Source organism: Gopherus flavomarginatus, chromosome 2, assembly GCF_025201925.1.
Source record: "Gopherus flavomarginatus isolate rGopFla2 chromosome 2, rGopFla2.mat.asm, whole genome shotgun sequence".
Taxonomy (NCBI): Eukaryota; Metazoa; Chordata; order Testudines; family Testudinidae; genus Gopherus; species Gopherus flavomarginatus.
The window spans coordinates 193954370-193980910 of record NC_066618.1 but is presented as its reverse complement, the minus strand read 5'-3'; the positions used below and the strand labels follow the sequence as shown (position 1 = coordinate 193980910).

At 41.8% G+C, this 26541-nt stretch overlaps 1 protein-coding gene across 5 annotated transcripts in view; it reads left to right on the top strand.

Annotated features, from left to right (window-relative positions):
• ATP9B (ATPase phospholipid transporting 9B (putative)) overlaps positions 1-26541 on the top strand; it is a 318545-nt gene that overhangs the window by 165220 nt on the left and 126784 nt on the right. For all 5 annotated transcript variants that reach the window (XM_050941785.1, XM_050941787.1, XM_050941784.1 and 2 more), the window contains 2 exons: positions 896-971; positions 23289-23365. In XM_050941785.1, the coding sequence (XP_050797742.1) occupies positions 896-971; positions 23289-23365 (153 nt within the window). The remainder of the gene's footprint in view (positions 1-895; positions 972-23288; positions 23366-26541) is intronic.

Genomic DNA, 26541 nt, shown 5'->3' with positions numbered 1-26541 from the left:
TCGTCATCTCTTAGAGTCTTTAGAATGAGACTAGATATGTTTCTAAAATATATGCTTTAATCCAGTTTCTGGAGGAAATTTTGCACACATGCGCATGTGTGTTAGAATGGGATTGGGATGGATGGTGGTTCTATCTGGCCTTGAAATTTGTGAATCTGTTAATTCCCCTGTTCATCATAGGCTACAGAGAAAACAGGATTGCTTGCATTGTCCTCAGCATGCTCATTACACTTGCAGCTCTGCATTAAGACAGTAACTATGATAAAATCTCATGCTTCAGGGCTGCAGTCACTTGCCTCCGGGGTTAGAAAGGCTATCCCATCCTCACCACCTAAATGCATTCTGATGCATCCTCTGAAGCATCAGAGATGAGATGAGGCACCTGACAGGGTTCACCAGTGTTCTGAGGTGGTAGAGAGAATAATCTTTCTTACATGCCTGGCTAGGTGTCTCTCATGCACAGGGTCAAACTGCCAGATCTGGAATCAACAAGGAATTTCTCCTCAAGTCAGTTTGGCAGGGACCTTCAGGGATTTTTTTTTTTTTCCTTCTTCTGTAGCATGTTAGGATCATCATGGGGTATCTAGGTGATATGTAATCACCTATCATATGCAGGAGGACAGACTAGATGACCTAGTGGTCCCTTCTGGCTGTAATGTCTATGAAATATTTCACTTCAGTATCTAAGGAAGATGGCCTCTCTTACATACGTATAAAAATCCATATACAATGAATGCTATTGTGGAATGGCTGGCCTGAGGGTACAGGAGAGTTATTTGACAGGCTTTTATTCTTGCTTTTATTCGTGTGTGATCTGGCATCATCCTCAAATCTCTAGTTATAAACTTGGGTAGTAGAGTATTGTTGATTTACATGTTGTTCATATTTTTAACAGGAAGACAGTGATCCAACTGTTCATGAAAGCCTCAGCATAGAAAATACATTATGGGCAAGCACTGTTGTTGCTTCAGGTGAGCAATGATGCATGCTGCAATGTCAAAGTTTATGATGTACTTAAAAGCTCCTCAGCGGCAATATATCCTATCTTACAAAGTAACGTAATGGTTTTCAAAAGTGTTCATGATGTGACTATTGTTCCCGAGTCTCACTTTCTAACTTTATATCCAAATATGTCTTCCTGCTTACTGTCTTTCTTTTTTTTCCTTAAGAATATCCCGTACTGTCGGTTTGTTGTTTGACTTGTTCTGTCCTTTGCACAGTACCTTAAATGCTCACCTGTTACTTTCTTTAATTGAAACTTCCTATGTAATTCTTCCCCTTTAACTTAATGTAGACTCTTACTGAAGTGTGTGTGATGACATTTTGTGTGTATGATAACTTATTGTAAATTTCTGAGACTACACCCTGAGGGAAAATTCAGTTAAAGTGCAGTACTAATGGTAGCACACACTGAGCGCTGAATAAAAACAGATGTTTCCAATCTTCACTAAATTTCAGGTTCCTTACTTGCATGTATTGTAAAGGATGCTCCATAAGACGAAATGGTGTATTAATTAATAATCGGAGAAATGTAGAACATTCTCTGCATAAGAGTTTTCATTTAGTCATATAATGCTTAAACTCTGTACTGTACTGATACTAATATTTAAAAAAAAACCCCTGGAAACATGAAATCTAGTCAGTTTTCTTGTAAAAAATTTAAAGTAATTTTGGATAATTCATGAGTCCCCATACAATTTTTTTGTGGTTGTACAATCAAATTTTTTTAAAGAAAGGTTTTTCCTCTCTCCCTTTGTGCTTACACTGACCAAACAATGATGGAAACTATTTCCCCATACATGCACTCGCGCACACGTGAGCACGCACACACCCACCCAAAAGTTTAGTGTGTGTTACCTTCAGGAATGTTGAAATTTAAAAAAACTGAGAAAACTAAGCCTTTTAAAAATTTGGAGATTCACAATGTAAGTAGATAGAAGACTGTCTCTCATTGTTTGTTTGAATGCCAACATTCCATTTTTCTTTTTATTGTTGAGTATCTAAAATGAAACAGAAAACTAGTTTTGTAATTATAGGTGTGGCTGGTAGCATGCCCTGTTATTAAGGTTGCCTGACGCTTCCAGTTATAAGACCCTGTTTCTGTTGCTCATGACGGTACCAAACTTGAATTGTTTGGGCTGAAATGTTCCATACTTGGGAAAATTTCAGCCAAAACAGTTTCACTATTTCCAAGAACAAGACTAGAGAAAAAATACATTGTTTTGCCCATTAAAAAAAAAAAAAATCTGGTGACCTTTTCACTGACCTGCTGTATCATCCCAATGGTTTCCAGCAGGGAAAAAATTGGAGGAGGGCCTTTGTGTCAGGATTGTGCCTTTTGTCAACTCCATACAATTATAGCCATTTGGGCTTTATTTCAGCTTGTTTATACATGTTCGTTTTTTAATAAACTATTCTAAAATGTTACATATGAAAATATTTTGATGGGCACTGGCAATCTGGATTATTCGCACCTTATCTACTGTGCATCGAATCCCTTATACACTTACATTAGACTTCTGTTACTGATCCTCCGCACTATTGATTTGTGGTCTTTCTCCTCTAAAAATTGTCAGGACAGCAGCAACCAGAGCTGAAGGTTTCTGAGGTATTCCCCACATAATTCCTTAAACACTCTTTCGTAGCCTGACCTTGACCCTCTAAATGACCCTGACCAGTATCAGCAGTATGTATCTGCAAGATATATACCATATATGTATATGAGTGTGTGTATCTATATATATAAATGTTGATGTAAACCATTGCTAATGGCATCCTATGTATATTTAAATAGATATGTACCTTTTATGTGTGCTCACGTATGTCAAGTGTGTGGTAACATTAATGTATTGAGTGGAGATTTTAGAAGGAATTTTTTTTTCTGTTAGTGTTGTTTAATTTTTGCTTCTACTGGATATTTTGGCTCTATATCCCAAATCATGCACAGTTTAACTGCATTTTCAGTTTGCTTGCTTAGGTGTAGAGATCCTCTATTCCATTGGTTAGGGCTAAAGGAAATCATGGTGATTTCATGAAAATGGGAATGAATGCAAAGTCTTAAGAATAAGCACAGAAGGAAATTGTGAATGTGACCAGGGCCTTCACAATTGAAGGTTTTGAAAACTAGGTGGGCCATTTTAAATTTAATCACTCACTTTTAAAATCATTTATCTTTTACTGTGTTTTATTATTGTATTTACTGAGATATCTTGTCAGTTTCCTTTTTAAAAGAGAACAGTTTAAAAATAAAAAACTTGTAATAAAAAGCCCATTGTATGATCTATTAAGTAAACAGAGCAGGCTAGGTATAATATGACCAGGATAGCTGAAACTGGGAACCAATATAATGCTATATTCTGAAAGAACTGTAATCACTGAGAAAGACCTGCTGAGAGACTTATTAAAAGGGAATTACACTAATGGAACTTTGTGGTCACAAGGACATGTATCACTCTTGCAAAGTCATCACATATAAAAAATAAAGGTGCAGCCTGTGTAATTGCACAACTGGAGAAGAACTTTCATACCAGGTCTGACACCTGACTGACTAGCCTATTTGTCTGCGAGTCTGTCTGTGTACTTAACCCCCAATGCTACAATGTCTGAGTGCCTTCAGAGTGTTAAAAAGAAAGTAGTAAAACAGTTAGGCCATGTCTACATCTAAAATTTTGCAGCGCTGGTTGTTACAGCTGTATTAGTACAGCTGTATAGGGCCAGCGCTGCAGAGTGGCCACACTTACAGCAACCAGCGCTGCAAGTGGTGTTAGATGTGGCCACACTGCAGCGCTGTTGGGCGGCTTCAAGGGGTTTCGGGGAACGCGAGAGCAAACCGGGGAAGGAGACCAGCTTCGCCGCGGTTTGCTCTCGCGTTCCGCGAACCACCCTGCAAACCGCAGGGAAGGAGACCTGCTTGCTCGGGTTCGGGGAACGCGAGAGCAAACCGGGAAAGGAGACCAGCTTCGCCGCGGTTTGCTCTCGCGTTCCGCGAACCACCCTGCAAACCGCAGGGAAGGAGACCTGCTTGCTCGGGTTCGGGGAACGCGAGAGCAAACCGGGAAAGGAGACCAGCTTCGCCGCGGTTTGCTCTCGCGTTCCGCGAACCACCCTGCAAACCGCAGGGAAGGAGACCTGCTTGTTCGGGGAAACGCGAGAGCAAACCGCGGCGAAGCTGGTCTCCTTCCCCGGTTTGCTCTCGCGTTCCCCGAACCGCCGAGCAAGCAGGTCTCCTTCCCTGCGGTTTGCAGGGTGGTTCGCGGAACGCGAGAGCAAACCGCGGCGAAGCTGGTCTCCTTCCCCGGTTTGCTCTCGCGTTCCCGGAACCACCCTGCAAACCGCAGGGACGGAGACCTGCTTGCTCGGGGTTCGGGGAACGCGAGAGCAAGCCGGGGAAGGAGACCAGCTTGATTACCAGAGGCTTCCTCAGGTATGCTGGGATACCTGCTTATTCCACGGAGGTCAAGAGAAGCGCTGGTAAGTGTCTATACTTGATTACCAGCGCTGGATCCTCTATACCCGAGACAAAACGGGAGTACGGCCAGCGCTGCAAACAGGGAGTTGCAGCGCTGGTGGTGCCCTGCAGATGTGTACACCTCCTAAGTTGCAGCGCTGTAACTCCCTCACCAGCGCTGCAACTTTCTGATGTAGACAAGCCCTTAGTCTTTTCTTCTTTTTTTGTCTGTTGGTGTAAATTGAATAGTTGTTTAGGAAAAGTGTGTGGTATGTCTGTGAGCTATTGAGGAGAGAAACAAAGTTGAAGAGATGAGTTGCTCGTTAAGTTCTGAATGACGTGAGTTTAGCGGTCATTATCTGTACAGGCAATATGTTCCATAGTTTAATGCCAGCTCCTGTGGAAGATTTGTCTCCTTCACTCACAGGGCTGTCTCTGTTGATTGACAGTTGTTGAATTCCAGTGGAATGCAACCATTATTGGAGGCTCAGGATAAAAGGTGATTTCTCGGATAGCTTGGACAATTCCATGGAGGGCTTTGAATATCTATTCAGAGACCCTAAACTGAACTCTTCTCACTGGGAAGCCAGTGCAGAGTACAACACCAGTGTTATGTGCTTATCTCAATCTGTATTACTTAGCAAGTGGCTGCTGCACTTTTCCCAGCTATGGATAATCCATAGTTCTCAGCAGGCGTATTTTTGAGGAGGGTTGAAAATACTGGGGATGGCATTTCTTTTGTGAAATTTTAGTGAATAGATATTCTGATCTGATTGACTTGTAATAGTGTTTGCCATCTTGTATGTATGAGAGCATGGGGGAAATGTCCTCTTATTTTTGTTCTGTATTTATATTTATAGTGTGCTTTTAATTTTACAGGGGGGATGTAGAGCCCAGGATAGGCATTCTTTTGTGTGTGTACTTAAATGTAAATAAACAACAGTAAATCATATATGGATCACACACAGACTGTCCAGGGAACTCTTTATGATTAGAACAAATGACAAGATTCTTAACCCTACTTGCTACCTCAGTGTGTGTCCCCTCAAGACCCTATAGGCAATATCTTACCAAAAGAAGGCTGAGATCCTAAACTTTAGAAAAGCTTATTTGAAAAAATTGAGGATGCTAATCAAAGTCCCTAAAGTAAAAGAATCAGGATATTAAAATACTTAAGCATATCACAATGGAGTTGCAGATGTTATGAATATCTGTAGACAAAATGGACCAGGAGAAAACCCTCTTTAAATGACAGTGTTCAAGAGATTTTTAAAACATAATAGATATCTTTCAGAAAATGGAAAACCACCCCTCGTGAGCCCAATTAAAAAGAGCATAAACTATAGTGTAAGATGATAATTAGGATAGCAAAAAGGGAATTTGAAGAGCAAATAAATTGCCAAGAACATATGAGGAAATTCTTTCAGTATGTCAGAAGCAAGAATCCTACAAGATAATCAGATCAGGAAGTAAAGGGAATGATTAAGGAGGATAAGGACATTGCAAAGACGTTCGATGATTTCTTGGCATCATTTTTCGCCAAAGAAAATACTGGAAGCTACCTACCTCAGGTCTAATAATGCTTAAATACAATCAGACTGAGGAAATGCTGGAACAAATGGATACACTAAGGGCTTGTCTACACTACCAGCTGGATCAGTAGGCAGCAATCGATCCAGCAGGGGTTGATTTAATCACGTCTAGTATAGATGCGATAAATCAACTGCTGAGCGCTCTCTGGTCGTCTCTGGTACTCCACCAGAAGGAGGAGTGCAAGTGGAGTCAACAGGAGAGCGTCAGCTGTCGACTTACTGCACTGAAGACACCACGGTAAATAGATCTAAGTACATCAACTTCAGCTATGCTGTTCACACAGCTGAAGTTGCATATCTGCATGGGGTCGAACTAAGTAGCATAGGCAAGTCCTGAGGTGCAACAAGTCACCAGGACTGTGTAGTATTCATCCAAGAATTCTGAAGAAACTTGAGAACTAAGTCATCTTAAGCTGAAGGGTTAACAAAAACACATAATAGCTCATTAAAATAGTTTGTGTACCACTGGGCTTGATGATAACAAATGTCTCACCACCTCTCCAAATGGTCTCGTGGAGTTGATGAAGGGGGAGAGCAGTGTAGACTCCTGTGAGACCTTCAGATGGACTTCAGGTCCCATTAGAAAGGAATGTTTGGAGTCAAATTTCAGTGCTGCACTGTTATGTCCAGGTGTGTCATGCAGGTGACCCAGTATACCAGTATGGGAAAGCTGAAGAGAGGTCAACTAGTGTGAGCATCGATATGTGACTTCTAACTGTTCTCTTTCAGTGCTACCAACGCTGTCTTTATGCTGTGCTCTGCTGTGGAACCCAACTGCGAAGTATCCAGGATACTGGCAGATATTACATGAAGCTAGAATTTTGATTTTCTTTTCTGAATGATTTCACCTAGAAATGGATGATTGGAGAAAGCAGTGATAGATGAAATGTATTGTACCAACTTTTGGCTTTTTCATGATTGATCATACTATACTATTTTCCAGGGTGGTCTCTTCTCTAAAAGAGGCATTCAGAATGTGTATTAGCCTGGACACAATTGTTCTGTATCAACCTTTATCAGCCAGGAGGGGCAAGAGGGGACTCAAATATTTTAAAGAGCTTCAGAAGGTATCATAAGGTCAAACTGTACCATAAGGGGCAAGAGGTTGTGGGCTGTGCACTTTTAGAGATTTCTTCTGGGGCAAATCTCTTATATTTGGTTGATATTTGCTGTGAAGTAAAATGAGTTGCTTGCCAGTGGTTGGTTCCTGTGTTATGCCTATAAGAAGCGCACAGAATCTTTTCAGGGAAAAAGGCAATATGCCACATTTATTGAGAATACAGCAGTTAGCATATGTCTCTCTCTCTCTCTCCTGCCAGTTGATGTTTATAGTTACCAGTCCAGAGTCTGGATCAATCTAGTGGCCAGCCAGATTGGTCCCATTTGCCGGTGCCTCAAAAGAAGAAAAAGCCGGATGACCGTTCTCCTCTGGCTAAGCCTCAAGAAGTACAACCCCAGGCAGGCCGCTCTTCAGCGATTCCTTCACTTTCCAAAAGAGAGTCTTCCCGCTCTCCGAGCTCTTGATGTTCAAGGCACCGAGGATCGGCTTCTCTGTGGTCTTCAGTTTCTGAGACCTCAGAGTCAAAGCCCGACTCCTACCACTCAAGTAGGAGCAGAAGCCGTAGAGCAAGGTTGGGCAGAGACAGAAGGGAGAAGCAGGCGTGGCCTCCACAGTGGCAGAACCTACCTCAGTGGCCCTTCTGGACTCCCTGGGCTTATCACCAGGGCCAAGGAGGAACCCAGGGCCCACGCTCAGTGAGGTATTCAGTTGCCTCTGTCACTTTCATCCCGCCTTCTGCAGTGTACCCGGCACCTACGGTTCCGATGCCTTTCCCTCCAGCACCACCGTCAACACTGTCATGACTCTGGCACCGTGCTCAGCTCCAACTTTGGCACCAGCCTTTACGATGTCAACACACTTGTCTCCCATGCTTGCATCATTGTCGATGTCGACCTCGATGCAGGCACCTATGGCCCTGGTGCCAGTGTCGGCACTGGCACCTATGGCCCTGTATCATAACCTTAGTCCCAGATTTGGACCTTAGCGTCCAAAATATGGGGGTTAGCATGAAACCCTCCAAGCTTAGTTACCAACTTGGACCTGGTACCTGCTGCCACCACCCAAAAAATTAGAGTGTTTTGGGGCACTCTGGTCCCCCTGAAAAACCTTCCCTGGGGACCCCAAGACCCAAATCCCTTGAGTCTCACAACAAAGGGAAATAATCCTTTTTCCCCTTCCCCCCTCTCTGTTCCCAGTCCTGGAAACAAAAAGTACTTTCCTATTCCCCAGAGGGAATGCAAATCAGGCTAGCAATCCAACACCACAGATCTCCCCTTGATTTCTTCCTCCCACCAATTCCCTGGTGAGTACAGACTCAATTTCCCTGAAGTAAAGAAAAACTTCAACAGGTCTTAAAAGAAAGCTTTATATAAAACGAAAGAAAAATACATACAAATGTTCTCTCTGTATTAAGATGATACAACACAGGGTTAATTGCTTAAAAGAATATTGAATAAACAGCCTTATTCAAAAAGAATACAAATCAAAGCACTTCAGCACTTATATTCATGCAAATACCAAAGAAAAGAAAACCATAGAACTTACTATCTGATCTCTTTGTCCTTACACTTAGAAACAGAAGACTAGAAAGTAGAACTACTTCTCCAAAGCTCAGAGAAAGCAGGCAGGCAGACAAAAGACTCAGACACTCAATTCCCTCCACCCAAAGTTGAAAAAATCCGGTTTCCTGATTGGTCCTCTGGTCAGGGTGCTTCAGGTGAAAGAGACATTAACCCTTAGCTATCTGTTTATGACACCCTGGTGCCAGTGTCGGCACTGGCACCTACGGCCCTGGTGCCAGTGTCGGCACCAGGACCCCCGACACTGGCAGCTCCTATGAGCGTGCCAATGCAGCTCCCTCCTGTGAGATTGATGCCAATGCTGATGTTGGCTTGCGGCCCTGGCACTGTCATCAGCACCACTTCCTCCAATGCTGCCCCAGGAGTCACATGACCCATCTGGGGCAGACGGTAGGGAGCTTCCACCACCGGCACACGCTTCCTCCTCCTTGTCGCTGGACGAGGCTTTGTCAGGGTCATCCGTAGCTCCTGGATTAGAGAACAACAGAGTTCTACAACAGCTGCTCTGCAGGGCTGCCCAAGGTTTGGGCATCAAAGCCGAGGAGGTGGTTGAGGATGCGGATCCCATGGTTGACATCCTAGCACCCTTGAGGCCCTCACGGGTAGCGTTGCCCCTCATAAAGATGGTGGTGGACACCACCAAAAGTCTATGGCAGATGCTGGCTTCTCTGCCACCCACTGCTAAACACAATGAGCGTCGATATTTCATCCCCTCTGGAGGCTTTGAGCATCTCTACTCTCATCTGCCTCCAGACTTGTTGGTTGTCGATGCGGCTAACCAGCGGGAGAGACCAGGTTTCTAAGGTCCTTCCCCAAAGAACAGGGATGCTAAACTCCTGGACCTCGTGGGTAGAAAAATCTACTCCACTGGTGGGTTACAACTCCGTATTGCGACAGCAGGCCATTGTGAGCAGGTACTCCTATAATACCTGTGCTTCCATGGCTAAGTTTACACAGCTCATCCCTTCGGACTCTCGGTCTGAGTTCACTGTCTTGATGGAAGAAGGGAAATTAGTCTTCACTTGCATGCAGCCTTAGACACTGCCACAAGAGTCATGGCGACAGGGGTGACTGTACAACCGGAGGCCTGATTGCAAGTCTCAGGGTTACCCTATGAAGTCCAACAAATGATTCAGGACCTTCCATTTGAGGGTGAGACTCTGTTTTCAGAGAAGGCTGACAAACGGCTTCACAGCCTAAAAGACTTCCGGGCTGCCCTCAGATGCTTGGGCTTGCATATCCCTGCCGCTCAGCAGAGACACTTCCTCGCACAACCTCCTCAAAGGTTCCAGCAGCAGAACCTCCAGGACAATTCTAGGAGGAGGAACTGGAGCGGTAGGAGAACATAACATCCCTCTGCTAATCAAGGCCAGCCCAACCTGCCCTCTGGCCCTAAACTGGCATTTTGAAGGTGCGGTTGAGGACAGTGCACCAGCCCAGAGACTGGATTCACCTCACCTACCCTTTTCCTCCCGAATATCCCCTTTCTACTGTGCATGGTCCCATAAAACTTTGGACCACTGGGTGCTTCGCATGGTAGAGAGAGTATACTCAGTCCAATTCTGTGCCCTCCTGCCCTTCCACCGCTCTTCCCCATCCCTCTTCAGGGACCCTTCTCACAAGCAACTTCTCATTCAGGAGGTACAATTGCTCCTAGCCCTGGGGGCTGTGGAGGAGGTTCCACTGGAGTAGGATTTCTACTCCCGCTATTTCCTAACATGGAAGACCAAAGGCGACCTAAGGCCTATCCTGGACCTGTGCGACCTCAACAAGTTTGTGAGGAAACTCAGGTTCCTCATGGTCTCCTTGACTTCCATTATTCTGTCACTGTATCCAGCTGACTGGTATGCTGCCCTCAACTTGAAGGACGCGTATTTTCACATAGCAATAGCACAAAACCACAGAAAGTACCTCAGGTTTGTGATCAACAGTTCTTATTACCAATTTATTGTTCTCCCTTTTGGCCTGTCAGCAGCACCTTGAGTCTTCACCAAGTGCATGGCAGTCGTCACCACCTTTCTGTGGAAACATCAGGTGCAGGTGTTCCCATATCTCGATGACTGGCTGATCCAGGGCTCAGGTGGAAGCTCAGGTGGCATTCATCAGAGCCACCATCAAGAATCTGGGCCTCCTACTGAAAGAGGTGAAATCAACTCTGTCCCCAGTCCAGAGGATAGAGTTCATAGGGGCGGTTCTGGACTCAACCCAAGCCAGAGCATTCCTACTGCAGGTGAGATTCCAGGCCCTTGACGCCATGATCCAGGCACTCAGGCAGTTGCCTACCTCCACTACGAGAAATTTTCTCAAACTGCTCGGCCATATGGCAGCCTGTATGTATGTGGTTCGGCATGCCAGACTCAGGCTTCGACCGCTGCGGTCTTGGCTTGCATCAGTATACAGACCTGGCAGGGACAGCTTGAATAGGATCATGACCCTACCTCGCCCCATCCTCGACTCACTCCTTTGTTGGACGGATGCTCCGCAGCTGTGCTCAGGAGTCCCCTTTGTCACCCCACAGCCATCTCTGATGCTAATAATGGACACGTCAGCCTACGCCTCATGTGAGTAATGGGGAGCAGAGACTCCACATTCTTGACATCCGCGGAGCGCTGGACTTTTACATAGAAAGGACTAAACCATTCAGAAAGTCGGTACAGCTCTTTGTCCCAGTAGCAGACAGGATGAAGGGCCAGCCTGTTTTGACTCAGAGCATTTCATCGTGGATTGTGGCCTGCATTACCGAGCGCTGCAATCTAGCAGGAATCCCAGTGCACCCGATAACGGCGCACTCTACAAGAAGCACAAGCTTCATTCAACAGCTTTCCTGACTCAGGTCCCCACCCAGGAAATCTGCAGAGCGGCGACATGGTCATCGATACACATTTTCACCGCACATTGTGCAATTACTAAGCAGGCCAGAGATGATGCGGCCTTTGGTAGGGCAGTACTCCGGTCAGGGGACAGCTCCGATCCCATCTCCTAATTTTGCTTGCAAGTCATCTGATTGGAATCGACATGAACAAGCACTGGAAGAAGAAAAAATGGTTACTCACCTTCTCCTAACTGTTGTTCTTGTCCATTCCAATACCTACCCTCCTACCCCTCTGTCGGAGTAGCCGGCAAGAAGGAACTGAAGGGGTGGCGGGTCTGCAGGCCTATATATTAGGCACCATTGGGGCGTGACTCCAGGGGGCACGCAGACCGACCCGATGGATGCTGCTAAGGGAACAATCTTCCAGCCAACGTGCACGTGCTTGTGCACACCCCTGATTGAATAACACATCTCAAAGAACAACTGTTATGAGAAGGTGAGTAACCATTTTATACATGCAAGGCTGGGTGGCCAGATGAGTCAGGGGGTAGAGGTGGCATTCCCTCCCCAAGCCCCACCAGTTGCCACCTACTTCCCCCTCCCCCGGTCTCCACAATTTGAGAACCTCTGGTGTATTTGGACCACCGTATGGGAATGGATTTTTCCACTGGGGACATTGGTGAGTATCTGGGGCTTTTTTTACTTCTTTTACAGCGGCTTGCAGAGCTGGATGGTTAATTTTGGAATAGAGAAATACAAGCTAGAATTTTTAAAAAGCTGAAGAAAAAATACATTGTTGCAGCTCACACGCAGTGTCCAGTGCAAGAAGTGAAGTGATAGTGGAGGCCAGCTCCTGAAGTGAACCTAAGCATGGTACCTGGAAGACCACTGGCATCAACCTCAGTTGGTTTCTGCTGAGAGCATAGTTTAAACATAATGGGGTTGTACAAGTGTAATTCAGGGCATAATTGGACCTGCCGAACCTTTGTAACTAAGAATGATACATAAAAAGAAAATAATCTAACATAACATTTTGGTTTGCAATGCTGCCATTTAGAAAATAATTTTAACAGTATTGTAAATTGAGCACATTTGGTATGGAAGTCATTGATCTTTGCAGTGCCATGTTGAGAGTCATATTTCAGAACAGACTGTTGTGGAAAATTGACCACACGGTTGATTTTAGATTAGACAGACTGAGGCTCCTTTATTTCATACAAGCATATATACAGGGAGAGACAGCATGACCCCATGCAAGAGGCAGGCTGCTCTGCTTTTTACCAATCTTACCAAGCTTATAAAGGTTAAAACTGCAAAACGTAGCATGCTGGTTACACGTATTAATTGCCTTATTGGGTTATAATATCAAAAACAAGCAGGCTGACCCATTATCTTTCCATCTATGGTTTTTCCTGTTATTTGTCATCCCTAACCAAGTCTGCGGTCTGACTGTTTTAACACCTTTTTGTTGTGGTCTGGTTATACAAAGACAGCTGTCAGAACTTGGCATGCCTTGGGACCCTCTGTTTTATCATTTAGTTTCCTTCTCCAGCTTCAGTTTCCCTTATTTTGGGCCCTGACCACATTTTCCTTCCCCAGCATGCCCTTTGTACAGATAAACAAGCTTAGCTGCTGCTCCATAGCTTTGCTCATTAGGCCTCAGGCCTAAGCGGGGCGGGGAGGGGGCTTTCCCTGACATTTCCCTTCTTTGATGCCCTACTGGCATTATTTTAATTTAAACTTTGATGTTTATTAAATTATTAATTTTCTTAATTGTGGCCTGCTCCCCATCTTCGGTGGTCATTTCCTCATAAGTGCGTGCTTCCAGTGTTTTGCAGGCCAACTCCCTGAGAGGGATTAGGGCCACTTGGTTAGAGGCAACTTTTAAAGTGAGTGCATGGCAAGGGAAACATCCTTTGCAGCAGCAATAACAAAATCCCACACTGATTAATATGAGGGTTGCTATTGCTCCCCATATAATAAAGCGGTGGGGTTGGGACTATTGGAAGGTTTTGGTTATAAAGCATAAGGCATCATATTTGGTGCACAATGTTGAGACCCTATAGGCTGTCTGAAAGGCATTTTTTTGGCTTGATATATATTTTGGAACTGGTGAGTTTGCCCCTGCAACTTGGAGATTTGTTGGACCTTTGGTAACAGTGAGAGTAAATTGTGGAACCGATTGGTTACCAGGGTGGTCCAGTTAAAGGGCACCTGAAACCAGAGGGTCACCTGCATGGTTTTATCAGCGGACCAGTAGATGACATGATTTTTTGTAACTGTAGCTAGATTAAAATGTACATTCCGCAAAATAGTATTGTTGACATAGACACAGCTGTTATTAGCCTGGATAAGTGGCTGTGCATCAATGGTTATTTGTTCGGTACCCTTCCAACAAATATGGTCATTGACAGTGACAATTTCTCCTGGCCCTAGTTTGCGGATACACTGTAGCTGTGGGGGTTCTAATGGCCAGAAGGTCCACTGGTTTTCTAATTCTATCCAAATATTAAGCATTATTTCTGTGGCGCCAATTAAAAAACGGTTAGGCTCATTGAGCGGTCTCACCTCCCATATGTCCCTGTGGATTACCCAGTCCCACATGCAACCTCCCCAAGGACCCAGGAGGATTCAGTATGTGGGGGCCCACACTCTTTTTACTGGCCCATAGGCCTGGAAGGAGCACTGTGAGCACTAGCATTTTCATCCAGAAAAATTTTAAGTGTACCTCCAGGGCCACAAATCAGAGGTACGCCTGAAGCATCCGTAAGGGCGGTGGGCCAAGCTTGGTGCTCAAGATCACTCTGAATGGCCATTAGCTGGTCGTTCAGAAAATCGTGCACCTTAGAACAAGCCAGATCCCACTGCAATGCCTTCCCTGCTTCAGCGATGCTTAAGATCATTTTTCTCAGTAAATCTTGGGTCAGAGAACTAAGAGTGAAGACAACATGCAATTCGCCCCCTCCAGCCCATACCTGGCTTATTTGCACCCCAGTAATAAGATCGACGGCCTTTTTTAATTGGCTTAATTTTTTATTATGCTGTTGATTTTTTGGTAGATATTCCAAATTGCAGCTGCGCCTTTAGCTCCATTCCGCAAGTGTTCAGCCAAGTTTCTTTTTTTTTTTTCCCTTCCTCTATGGGAAACTCAGTTCTTTTGCTGTGCTAGCCGAATGGCACAGGTTAAATTAATAGTTACAGGAATAATTTTTAGTACAGGTAAAATCTCCAGTGGCAGAACAGACTCTTTGGGTATGCGTTTGATTATTTACTAGTGAGGCTACTGTTTGGCTAAGATTTAGAAAAATATTACTTTCCATTCCCACCCTAAGTTCATTAAGGAGGAGAGGCTGAGGAACATGAAAAGTTTTATTTTCAGGTAGTTTTGGCTAGCTTCTGCAAGCTATTTTTTGAGATTTTGTAGTCTTAATTCACTTAGCTGTCCAGCAGTGAGGCTGCAAGGTAGAGGTTACCAGCACAATCACCTTGCCTGCTTGGAAGCTTTATTATGTCCTCAGGTGGAGAGGTTGTTTTTTTAGCAAGATTTAAAGGTTCAGTGGGTCTGTCAGCAGACAAAGGAGAGGTTACCAGCTCTTTTACCTTGTCCTTCACTCCTGCTATCCAGAAGGAGCAACAACGCCAGAAGGAAAGATAGACCGATCATCAGTTGAAGAGCCATTACAGTGAGAAACATGGGCAGGTAGTCAATTCTTGGCACTTCACAGCGGTGTTGGTAATTAACAGGATATGATAAGGGTCTTTCAGCATGGGGCCAAGGCAGTTTTTTGCTGGTGGACCTTTCATGTAGGCCCAGTCTTCTGGTTTCAGCGAGCGGCAGAGCTACTGTATATAAGAAGACCTAACACATTTCATTAGTTTCTGGCAATAATTAAGCATTGTGTTATTTATTAAATGAATGTTCATCTGAGCCAAAGCCAGTAGGGCACTGTTAGTAGTTGCATTGGGTGCCCTGGTAGAAATTTTATGAGGGCTGAGTACGTTTTTTTAATTGGGAGTGGCCCTCAAAGGGCATTTGGCCATACTGGATTTGTGAAGCTGCACATAACTTGGTTATAATTTGTTCAGTAAAATTAGGTTCACATTCACTGTTGCTACTCACAGGTATGCCAGAGTTTTACAACAGTTTTGGCATTTGCCTTTTTACAAGGAAGTACATTACTAAAACTAACACATACTTACAACGTTTAAACATTTGAATAAAATTAATTTGCTTAAATTATTTTTTTTACAAATATTCTTGCTGATTGCAGGCAAAATTGAGGAATTACTCCCCATATTTTCCTGTATTTATTTTATGGCCCAGTTAAGTTTTAATGGCTTTTATCTTTTTAACTTTTGCTTTTGAGCACATGTTGATTTTAAATGGAAAACACAATCCATTTTGGCTTCCCTTTGGCAACATGACTGTTGATTACACAGAGCCACCTTAAGGCTTAGTGTGGGATACTTACTACAGCTTTTATTTACTATTTGTTACCAAAACAGATTTAAAATCTTTTACCATTCTTCTGGCCTTGACAGCCCTGTTGCAGTCACAACTTTGGGTTGTTTTCTTGTTTTGTTTTGTGTTCTGGCAAAAGTATTTTTTGATTTTACAACCCAAAACAACACCAATTTATTATAAATCAAAGATTGTATACACTAGGAGTGTTCTTTAGCAAATTTGACTAACTTTTTCATAGTCAAAAGATTTTACTTAAATAACCTTTTGCTGATTATTTACAGACATTTTCAAAGAAACCAAGATTTTTCTTTTTTATAACACCTTTTTCTAACATTTGTACATAGTTTTACTGCTTAATTTTCTCCAATGACTACAGAGTTAACTTTTAACCTTTTTTTTTTTTTTTTAAACTTCCTTAAACTGCGGTTGCTTGCTTGTTTGGGCCCAATCCTTTTTTCTTGCTGCATTATTTATTTTCATGGGCACAGGCGTTGTTTTACTACCAGTTTAACAAGGAGGCTGGGCTTTTTGACTAACCTTCCTTTTATCTGTTTATACACACCTATTTACATACACACATTACATTTAGATGCATCTTATTTAATAATAATGTTTTCACTATGTCCGGACTTAATATAATCTTTCCTTGAGGCGATAACAACCCCTTAGCACCGGTGCATTGTAAGAAAGGATAGTAGCAGGGCTACAGACAACGGGAAAGATAGGGAGAACAAACGCATGAACAGCACAGTAAAATTTCTCCCTCAGTCTAGTTTGAGAGAGGGTTCCACTGCACTTTTGGGAAGTGGTCTTGCTGGGTTCACGCAAATTTCAGCCAGTTGGGCAGACCCAATGTGCCCAACCTGGGTGGCATGATTGGCTCACAAGGCCCACAGGGAGGGAGAGACCTTAACCAGCAGTTCCTGTTGCAGCGAGGAAGGGCTGGGCTCGGTCTTTTCCTTTAGAGTGTTCTTCTGAAAAAAACTGCCAGGACCTCATTGTGAGCGGGATCAGGCACATCCAGATACACACCATTTGGGGTACAACCGATTGTACAATTTAATTTACACAGCAAATCTTTTCCCAAAAGATCATCAAGTAAACAAGAACTGAGGAGGAAAGCATAATAGTTAGACAGAGGACCAACAGGAATGGTCAGAGGTGAAGAAGTGGAGTGAGGCACAAGAACGTTGCCCACCCCTACCACTTGTGGAGCGGCCAGGGTGGTAGGGACATTCACTTCAAGAGTTGGTTTAAGTTTGCCCAGGTGGGGTTGTAACAGTGCATGACACTGTTTGAGGGATACATATAAGGGCTTTTAATACTTAGGGCACTTGATATTCCTTACCCTTGGGGCCGGTGGCGGCTGGGCAGCAGCTCTCTACCTAATTCCTAGGACCATAATTTGAGTATATGTACGTGGCAGGAGTGCCCTTCTCTGGCATGGGAATCTGCTTAGATTCCCTCTTGCCCCCATTATGGATGCCTGGCAGACAATCACAACCCAGCTGACAGGCATCCTCAAAGGGCTAAATATAAAACACTTAACAGACAGGCTAGCACAGTGTACAAAACATACAAAACACACCACATTTACTGTGTGCACTTTCGCCCCGTCACCATCAGTCAGGGTGTAACTCTCTATCATTCCAGCATTCACACCAAAAAGGCTGGACATAAAGATGCGGTTCCTGCACACCCCCTTCTGGCAAAGAACACCGGCCCGTCTTCAAGAGAACCCTCGTATCTCTGGGATGGTGGGCAGATTCCTGGGACTCGCCCTCTCTCTGAGCAGGGGAAGGAGCCCAAGGCTACAAGAGGGATAATTGAGGACAGGAACCCGGTTACGGGGTCAGTTCAGGAAGGGATCAGGGAAGAAAGACACTGTGGTCCCCACACGCCTTCCTTCATAACAGAGCTCCAGCCCGTCTTCAAGAGAACAGTGTTGGTTACTCTGCTGCCTCTGAGTTGGCGGGCGGTTTCTCGGGGCTCCCCCTCTCTCTGAGTGGGGGAGGGAGCTTAAGGCTCCTGGAGGGAAACCAAGAGAAGGGGACCCTGCAGCCCTCACTCATTCACCGCAAGCACTGGCACACCTACAGGCTTTTAGCTCCAATTACTGGCAGCTAGTTTTACGGCCCCTCCACTGTCTGCCTATTGCTGACAGGAGCCTTGGCCAACCTTATCTTTAGTAGGGCCACCCTGGGGTCACTCACTTCCCCGGGGTCCATAGTGGCTCCTACCTTGGGGGATTGCAGCCCCGAAGCTATGACAGACACAAACAATCTTCACAACACAAGAATTGGAAAGGATTTCTCTCTTTTAATTGTGAGGTACCATTTTTCTGTTTCTTCATACCAATTAAAATACCCATTAAACTGCCCCTGAGGCACAGCGTTGGCAAGAAGTGCGCCCCGCAGGTGCACAATCTTGTCAAGGTCGAAGCCTCCTTCCACGGGAAACTGCAGTTTTGGGTCATCTCTGGTATACCAATTCCATTTTTTTAAGTACTTACATGGCCATAGTTTAAATACATATAAGCAGCAGGCGTGCCTTTTGGTGAGACCGGGATGTCTTTTGACCCTCCGGTCCCGATTTTCAATCAACACACTTTTACTCAAGCCTTTTACACAAGGGATGTTTGCTTCAGGTTGCCACAACTATCTACACCTGAATTGGGGCGCTAGGACCCACCAATAGTTCCATGACTATCTACACCTGTGGGAGGGTGCTCGGACCCGTCAATGGCTTTATGGCTGTCTACACCCCACCCACATCCAGATGCTTGGACCTGTCAGTGGAAGGGAAGAGGTTAAGGTAGAGGATAAAAGGATAGGATCACACACGTCCAGACCCAGACCTAGATAGGCTCCTCGCTGGACATGCCATGCAGAGGGGACATGCAGGTTGCTCTGCTTTCTATAAATCTTACCAAGCTTATAAAGGTTAAAACCGCAAAACATAGCACGCTGGTTACACATATTAATTGCCTTATTGGGATATAATATCAAAAACAAGCAGGCTGACCCATTACCTTTCCATCTGTGGTTTTTCCTGTTATTTGTCATCCCTAACCAAGTCTGCGGTCTGACTGTTCTTAACACCTTTTGTTGTGGTCTGGTTATACAAAGACAGCCGTCAGAACTTGGCATGCCTTGGGACCCTCTGTTTTATCACCTAGTTTCCTTCTCCAGCTTCAGTTTCCCTTATTTTGGGCCCTGACCACATTTTCCTGCCCCAGCATGCCCTTTGTACAGATAAACAAGCTTAGCTGCTGCTCCATAGCTTTGCTCATTAGGCCTCAGGCCTAAGGAGGGGAAGGGCGGGTTTCCCTTACAAGACCCACCCTTTCAAGACTAGCTAGACCTTTGATATAGATATAGATATAGTAATTTGCTGGGAGCACATATCCAGGAATGGGATTCTATTATGATTAACTTCTAAAACCAAGAATTATAGGAGAATATTTTGGTTTTGAGCTTTTAAAGTGCCTTGGGATTCTACGTTATGAGAGGTGTCCATGCAGTATATAACTGTAACATAAGTATAACTTTGTTTGGAGAAAACTATTGTATGTAAAAATGGATTGTCTTGTACATATATAAAATTTTCACTTTATGCATGATTTATTTATATATATGTATTAGCTTCAATTTCTTATTTTATGATTTATTAATGCTAGCCTGTAAAGAATGTGTAGAAAATTCTTTCTGCATTAGTCCTGGATGTCATGGATCATTTAAAATTTTGGGCCTTTGCATTTTGAGCTGTTTACTGTAATACTGATCTATATCTACCATAATTTAAAACTGGTAAGTTGCTTGCTGGTTATTTTCCTTGCTTCTCAGACAGATTGTGTCTAGTATGATTAATTATTATTAATTCTTTTTCTTGCCTTGATGATTCTAGAAATGTTTAGAGTACATTTACGTTTATAAGTGGCCTTGTTCTGCCATCATGTGTATCTAATATTAATGGCACATTCATCTCTTGAATGAAGTAGGTATAATGAATTAGTAAAAGAAGAAGGGAATATTGATCTGATTCGTGATTTTACTTCAAGGATAAAAGAGCAAGACTTTAACTGCTATTTGAAAAGCAAAAGTAGGTTTCAGAAGTTTCTCATAACTCCAAAATTGGTGACTTTTTTCTTTTGCTATTTTAAAAAATAAAAGCTTATTGCTTTTGATGACAATTTTAGATACATATTTTAATTTGTTTTGATCACGGCTAACCTGGTGGTTGAACTTTGTGACTTTGTTCTCACCCACAACTATTTCACATTTGGGGACAATATACACCTTCAAGTCAGCAGCACTGCTGTGGGTACCCACATGACCCCAGAGTATGCCAACATCTTTACGGCTGATTTAGAACAACGCTTCCTTAGCTCTCATTCCCTAACGCCCCTACTCTACTTACGCTACATTGATGACATCTTCATCATCTGGACTCATGGAAAAGAAGCCTTCGAGGAATTCCACCGTGATTTTAACAATTTCCATCCCACCGTCAACCTCAACCTAGACCAATCCACACAAGCTGTCCATTTTGTAGACACTACTGTGCTAATAAGCGATGGTCACATAAACACCACCCTATACCGGAAACCCACTGACCGCTATACTTACCTAAATGCCTCCAGCTTCCATACAGGACACACCACACGATCCATTGTCTACAGCCAAGCTCTAAGATACAGCCGTATTTGCTCCAGTCCCTCAGACAGAGACAAACACCTACAAGATCTCTATCAAGCATTCTTAAAACTACAGTACCTACCTGCTGAACTGAAAAAACAGATTGACAGAGCCAGGAGAGTACCCAGAAGCCCCCTACTACAGGACAGGCCCAACAAAGAAAATAACAGAACGCCACTAGCCATCACCTACAGCCCCCAACTAAAACCTCTCCAGCGCATCATCAAAGATCTACAACCTATCCTTAAAGATGATCCTTAAAGATGATCTCACGGATCTTGGGAGACGGGCCAGTCCTTGCTTATAGACAGCCTCCCAACCTGAAGCAAATACTCACCAGCAACCGCACACCATACGACATAAACACTAACCCAGGAACCTATCCTTGCAACAAAGCCCGATGCCAGCTCTGTCCTCATATCTATTCAAGTAACACCATCATAGGACCTAATCACATCAGCCACGCCATCAGGGGCTCGTTCACCTGCACATCTACCAACGTGATATATGCCATCACGTGCCAGCAATGCCCCTCTGCCATGTATATTGGCCAAACCGGACAGTCTCTATGCAAAAGAATAAATGGACACAAATCTGACATCAGAAATCATAACATTAAAAAACCAGTGGGAGAACACTTCAACCTCTCTAACCACTCAGTGACAGACTTGAAGATGGCAATTTTGCGACAAAAAAACTTCAAAAACAGACTCCAAAGAGAGACTGCTGAACTCGAATTAATATGCAAATTAGATACAATTAACTCAGGCCTAAACAGAGACTTGGAATTGTTGGGTCATTACACTAATTGAATCTATTTCCCTATGTTAAGTTCTCCTCACACTTTCTATGGGTCATCTTAATTATCACTTCAAAAGTTTTTTTTTCTCCTGCTGATGATAGCTCATCTCAATTGATTAGACTCTTCCTGTTGGTATGCATACTTCCACCTTTTCATGTTCTTTGTATGTATAAATATCTCCTGTCTGTGTGTTCCATTCTATGCATCCGAAGAAGTGAGCTGTAGCTCACGAAAGCTCATGCTGAAATAAATTTGTTAGTCTTTAAGGTGCCACAAGTACTCCTCTTCTTTTTATGTATAACCTGTTGCTTGTGACAAGTGATATAATACAGTGATACGAGACCCAGATTATCTAAGTAGTAACATTGAAGTACAACTAATACCTTATTCTGCTGAATTTATAGACCCTCTGTATTCAAAGAAAAGAGTAAATATTTTTAGGTGGTCATTAGTAATTACTGGCAATGAATGTGGATACAAGAATTTTACCCACATCTTAATTTTCAGCTGCCTCCTGCTTTCCCACTCATTTACTTCAAGCCACCCTTACCGTTTGACCTTTTAACATGAATGCATGCTTTCAAAAGTGTATTGTCTTCCATGGTGCAAGCACAGTCACTTCAGTCCATAGTTGCGGTCCTGATTAAGTCATTTTAAAAATATCAAAATAAAAATTTAAAGTATCTTGCCTTCATTAACCTGTGAGATGAAGGTTTGTAGGTCCCACATTTAAACTTTCTGATGAGCTGTAGGGTAAGCCACCACAGTAGGCAAGTCATGCTTAGCATATTGTTGCTATAAAACATTCCATTTTTAAAAAATGAGGGACAATTCAAATATATAATTGAATTGCAACTAATTTCATATTTTACAGTCAAAAATTGCAGTGCTCAGGAAAATGAAAGACAAGTGTTCAGTATTCTACCAGAAATAGTGATGCAAGTGTGGTGATAATGTTTAAGTTTTCCTTAATAGCTAACCAGATTTTCTGTCATGTTATAAGTAAAAACTGACAGAAGGAAGGTAAGAGGAACTCAAAGTACTCCTATATAGATTTTTGCCTCTTACAAATGTAAGGCTACTTATGATGTTCTGGTGATATAAAGAAATGTGATAGCTCATGTTTACTAGTTTGTAAGTGACAGCAGAGCTTGCACTTATTTTTAGTTACTGCACTGCACATATTCAGTAATATTAGAGAGACAAGGTAATACTAACTCACCAACTTCATCTCTATAATACCCTGGGACCAACATGGCTACAGGAACACTACAAGCAAGATATTCAGCAATGTTGAATGAAATCAGAATTCACTGTGAGGGGCTGTCAATGAGTCTTTAGAACATAGTGTGTGCTCTGTTTTTTAATGTTTTGTTTTAAAAGGTTTTAAGTTCAAATGTATTTTTAACCATTAAAAATTTAGTGTGTGTTATTACTTTCACTGACATCAGTGAAAGAGTATAATCACTTTTGTGGATGTTCATGAAATGCTGTTAGCATGCTCTGTGATGTCAATGGAATGGCATTTATCAGTTCATCATCTGCTGTGATTTACATAAACATAATAAGGTAAATTTAGATAAAGCTTGTCATACAGTCCATGAAATATTGTTAGCTTTTTAATGCTAGGAAGCTTTTGTTACAATGGCTAAAATGAAAAAGTGTGAAATATTATTATACATGTAGAAAGACTTGTGCTTACATGATGTTTTTGCTTATAAAAGTGGCTTGTTTATAGGATTGTAATTACTTGTAGGTTTTTAATTCTATTATCTTACTCTTCATCTACCCATTTGGTAAAAATTCATAATCAACCCTTTTTATTTTCCCCAGGAACAGTAATTGGTGTTGTCATATACACTGGAAAAGAGACTCGAAGTGTAATGAACACATCCAATCCAAAGAACAAGGTAGGCTGGCATAAATAGAAGGACTGCTTGTTAAACACATTTTACTAACTTTTTAATATTTTTTTCCAAAGTACTAAATTAGATAAATAAAACATCAGTTCACTAAATTTATAAGTAAATACCATTGGGTATTGCAGCAAACTGAGTATTTTAAACTGGCTTAATTTTAAATTTATTTGTGTAGCAGATGAGTTCTTTCTACTTGATATGTCTTAATTATGTATATTATAAATTGCTCTGTCTCATTTCAGAAATACATCTTAAAATGACTAGCTAAAAATGAAATTAGAGTGGTCTGAAAACAGAGCAACAGTAACGTATACCTGCAGTATAGCTTTAGACCCTAATCCTTCAAATTCCTCCCTGTGCACCTACACTTGAGCTTGCACAGAGCCCCCTTGACTTCGTCAGCACACTGATTCAGTGGGGCTATGCATGAGGAAAGAAATCCACCACAAAAAAGTAGTTGCAGGATTAGGTTTTAGTTTGTGTACACTGCAGTCCCGGAAGAACTAATCTAACATTAGAATGGTATTGGTTAGTTACACTTAGGTACGTTTTTTGTTTTGTGTATGACAGAAGGTTCTCCCTCATGAGATTGCTTCCAAAGATGTCAAGTGGAGGAGTTGAGTGTTGTGTGCCTGGGCATGTGCATGGTTTTCGAACACACGTTTACTGTGTGATAGTATAAGTTCTTGTTTGTTGTGAAGTGGAAAGGGGTAATTTTTTTAATTGTTGAATGCCAGATTATTTTATTTTTTTAAAATACTAAAAATATCTAGTTTAGAGAAATAAGAAATGGTAGGCCACCTCTTACTAATTGTTTCTCATACTTCAAAGATGGAATTATTGATATAGATTATTCATGAGACTGTTTCAGGCGACGTGACTCTCAGTATTTTAGTTACAGGGGTTCTTTTATATACTTTATGGTATACCATCAAGGCCAAGCAAAATAATCAGTCTTCAACCATGTTTGTTTTATTATTAAAGAAAGGAAAAAAAACATTAAAACAACTGAAATGGCAAAATGCAAATGATAAACTGGTTACTTCCATTATAATTTCTTCTCTGAGAGCATTTAGCAGAAATTATACCTTTTGAGAGTGGATCATCCTTTGGAGGTGTTCATTTGTAAATGAAGACCACATTATCTCATTTCGAAAATAATTGTGAATCTCTAGTCTTAGTATCTTATTAGATGCCTGGGCAAAATAATTTGTTTAAGGGCAAATGGATCCTGTTGGGCTACTTATAATAACCAGAAGGTTTACAATTGGGCAAAATAAGCCTGAACTAAATTCTATGAAATTGAAAAAAAAATTAAATCAGTTACTTAGAAGAAGCCAATTAAGGAGCTGTTTTGAGACAGGCAATCAACCGATAGTAAGAACCTGAAACCCAGATAAATCCCACCGTTTCTCTGTTTGTCAATGAGTAGCCCCCTCTCTCCTCTCCAGGAATATGTACTCTAACCATTTGATGATTAACAGGAGAAACTGTTAATATTTTAAATTACAATTCCATTTCAGTATTCCAACAAAATCATAACAAGACTCTCAAATCTAATGCCTTGACAGTGTTTTAGTTAACTTTCTCTCACCAATTCATGTTGAAGTTTGGGGAAGGTTTTCCTGGGGTTGGTTGGTTGTTGAGTCTTTTTAGTTCTTCTCAGCTGCTTATAATAGCTTACTTGTAGAGATACGATGAGTTGTTGGGTGTTTGCTGTTTAAGCAGGGTGGGTGTGTGCTCACTGAGAGCTTTTTATACTCTTCTTCCTATTTCCTTTTTCAGACTGGTTTAGTTTCCAAGTTAGTTGCTGTCACTCTTTTGTTGGCCCATTACCTCCACAGGTTTTCCTTAGGTGGTTCTTCACCTTATGCATATATACTTTGTCTAATGAACTGGTAACATTTCCAATTGCTTTTGTTATTCTGGTGGGAAAATCCCAGATAACCTTTTAAAGTTAAAGTGCAGCTTTTATTTTTATGCATACCATTTTCTAAGATGTTCTTCAATTTTAGTAGAATCGAACAGGAAATAAACTTTGGTTCTCAAAAAGTTTAAACACCACTTTATATACAATATTTTAGTTCTCAAAACAGTTTTTTTAATTAAATAAATTTTATAATTTCTTTAGCCTAAATAGATATTAGAGAAGGCTTTTTAAATAACAAATTTTGAAGAGACGTGAAATAGGTAAAGAGAGTTGCTTGAGCACTGCCAGTAATAAATTAATTTTTCCAATAAGATAAATATTTTATACTTAAAAGGCTTCTTGTATTAATAAATTTGTTTAGTAAGTACATTAGATTTCAGAATGGTGCATGTAACATTTTACCATTTACATAGCAATGATATTAGGAAATTATATTTGGACCTTTACATGTAGTTAACATATTTGCAAGTATGCATTTCACCAATGCATTGGTCAGTTTAACATTTAAGTAATAAACAAAAAGTTTAGAATATTTCCAACTACACATGTTTTTCCTGGGACTTTAAAGACATAAGCAGGGATTTTTCTCTGAAAAGTAAAGGGTTTATATAGTGCCACTTTACTCCTAGGTTGATTGCTCTGATAACACAACCTACATTCCTTTTTACAGTTAGGTCTCTTCCAAAAACATGAATATTTTACATGGGTTTATGCCTAAGGACATAGACATAAAGTTGCTAGTCCTTGGCAGACAGAAATAGAAACCTCCTGGAATTTCTTTGATTAGCTTTAATATTTTATAACATAACTAGCTAAATATACTATGTACAGTTATATTTTCAAGTATCCTGGCTATAGCTTACCTATGGCTATCTCTTTACGTTCAGTAAAGAGGAAGACAAGTTTGTAATGTCTTAATATTAACAAAAATAAGTTATACTAATGCTATTATTATTTTGCGTCAATATTGAGATCTCCATTTCTTGCTGCCCGCCCTCTCCATTTTTGTCTGAGTGTTTTAACTAAAATGTTCCTAATTTAGTCTAATAAAAAATTTAGTTTAGGTTTAGTTAAGGTAAAATTCATTTTTCTAGTCCATTCTTTTCAGAATGAAATTCAAACTCTTTCTTTGTTAATCATATTGTGAGCACTGTTAAGGAAATATTTAGAAGCAAGCTATACTCCTTAGACATGTTCAGATTTTGTTTTAAAGTATGTTCTCAGACAAAATACAGCA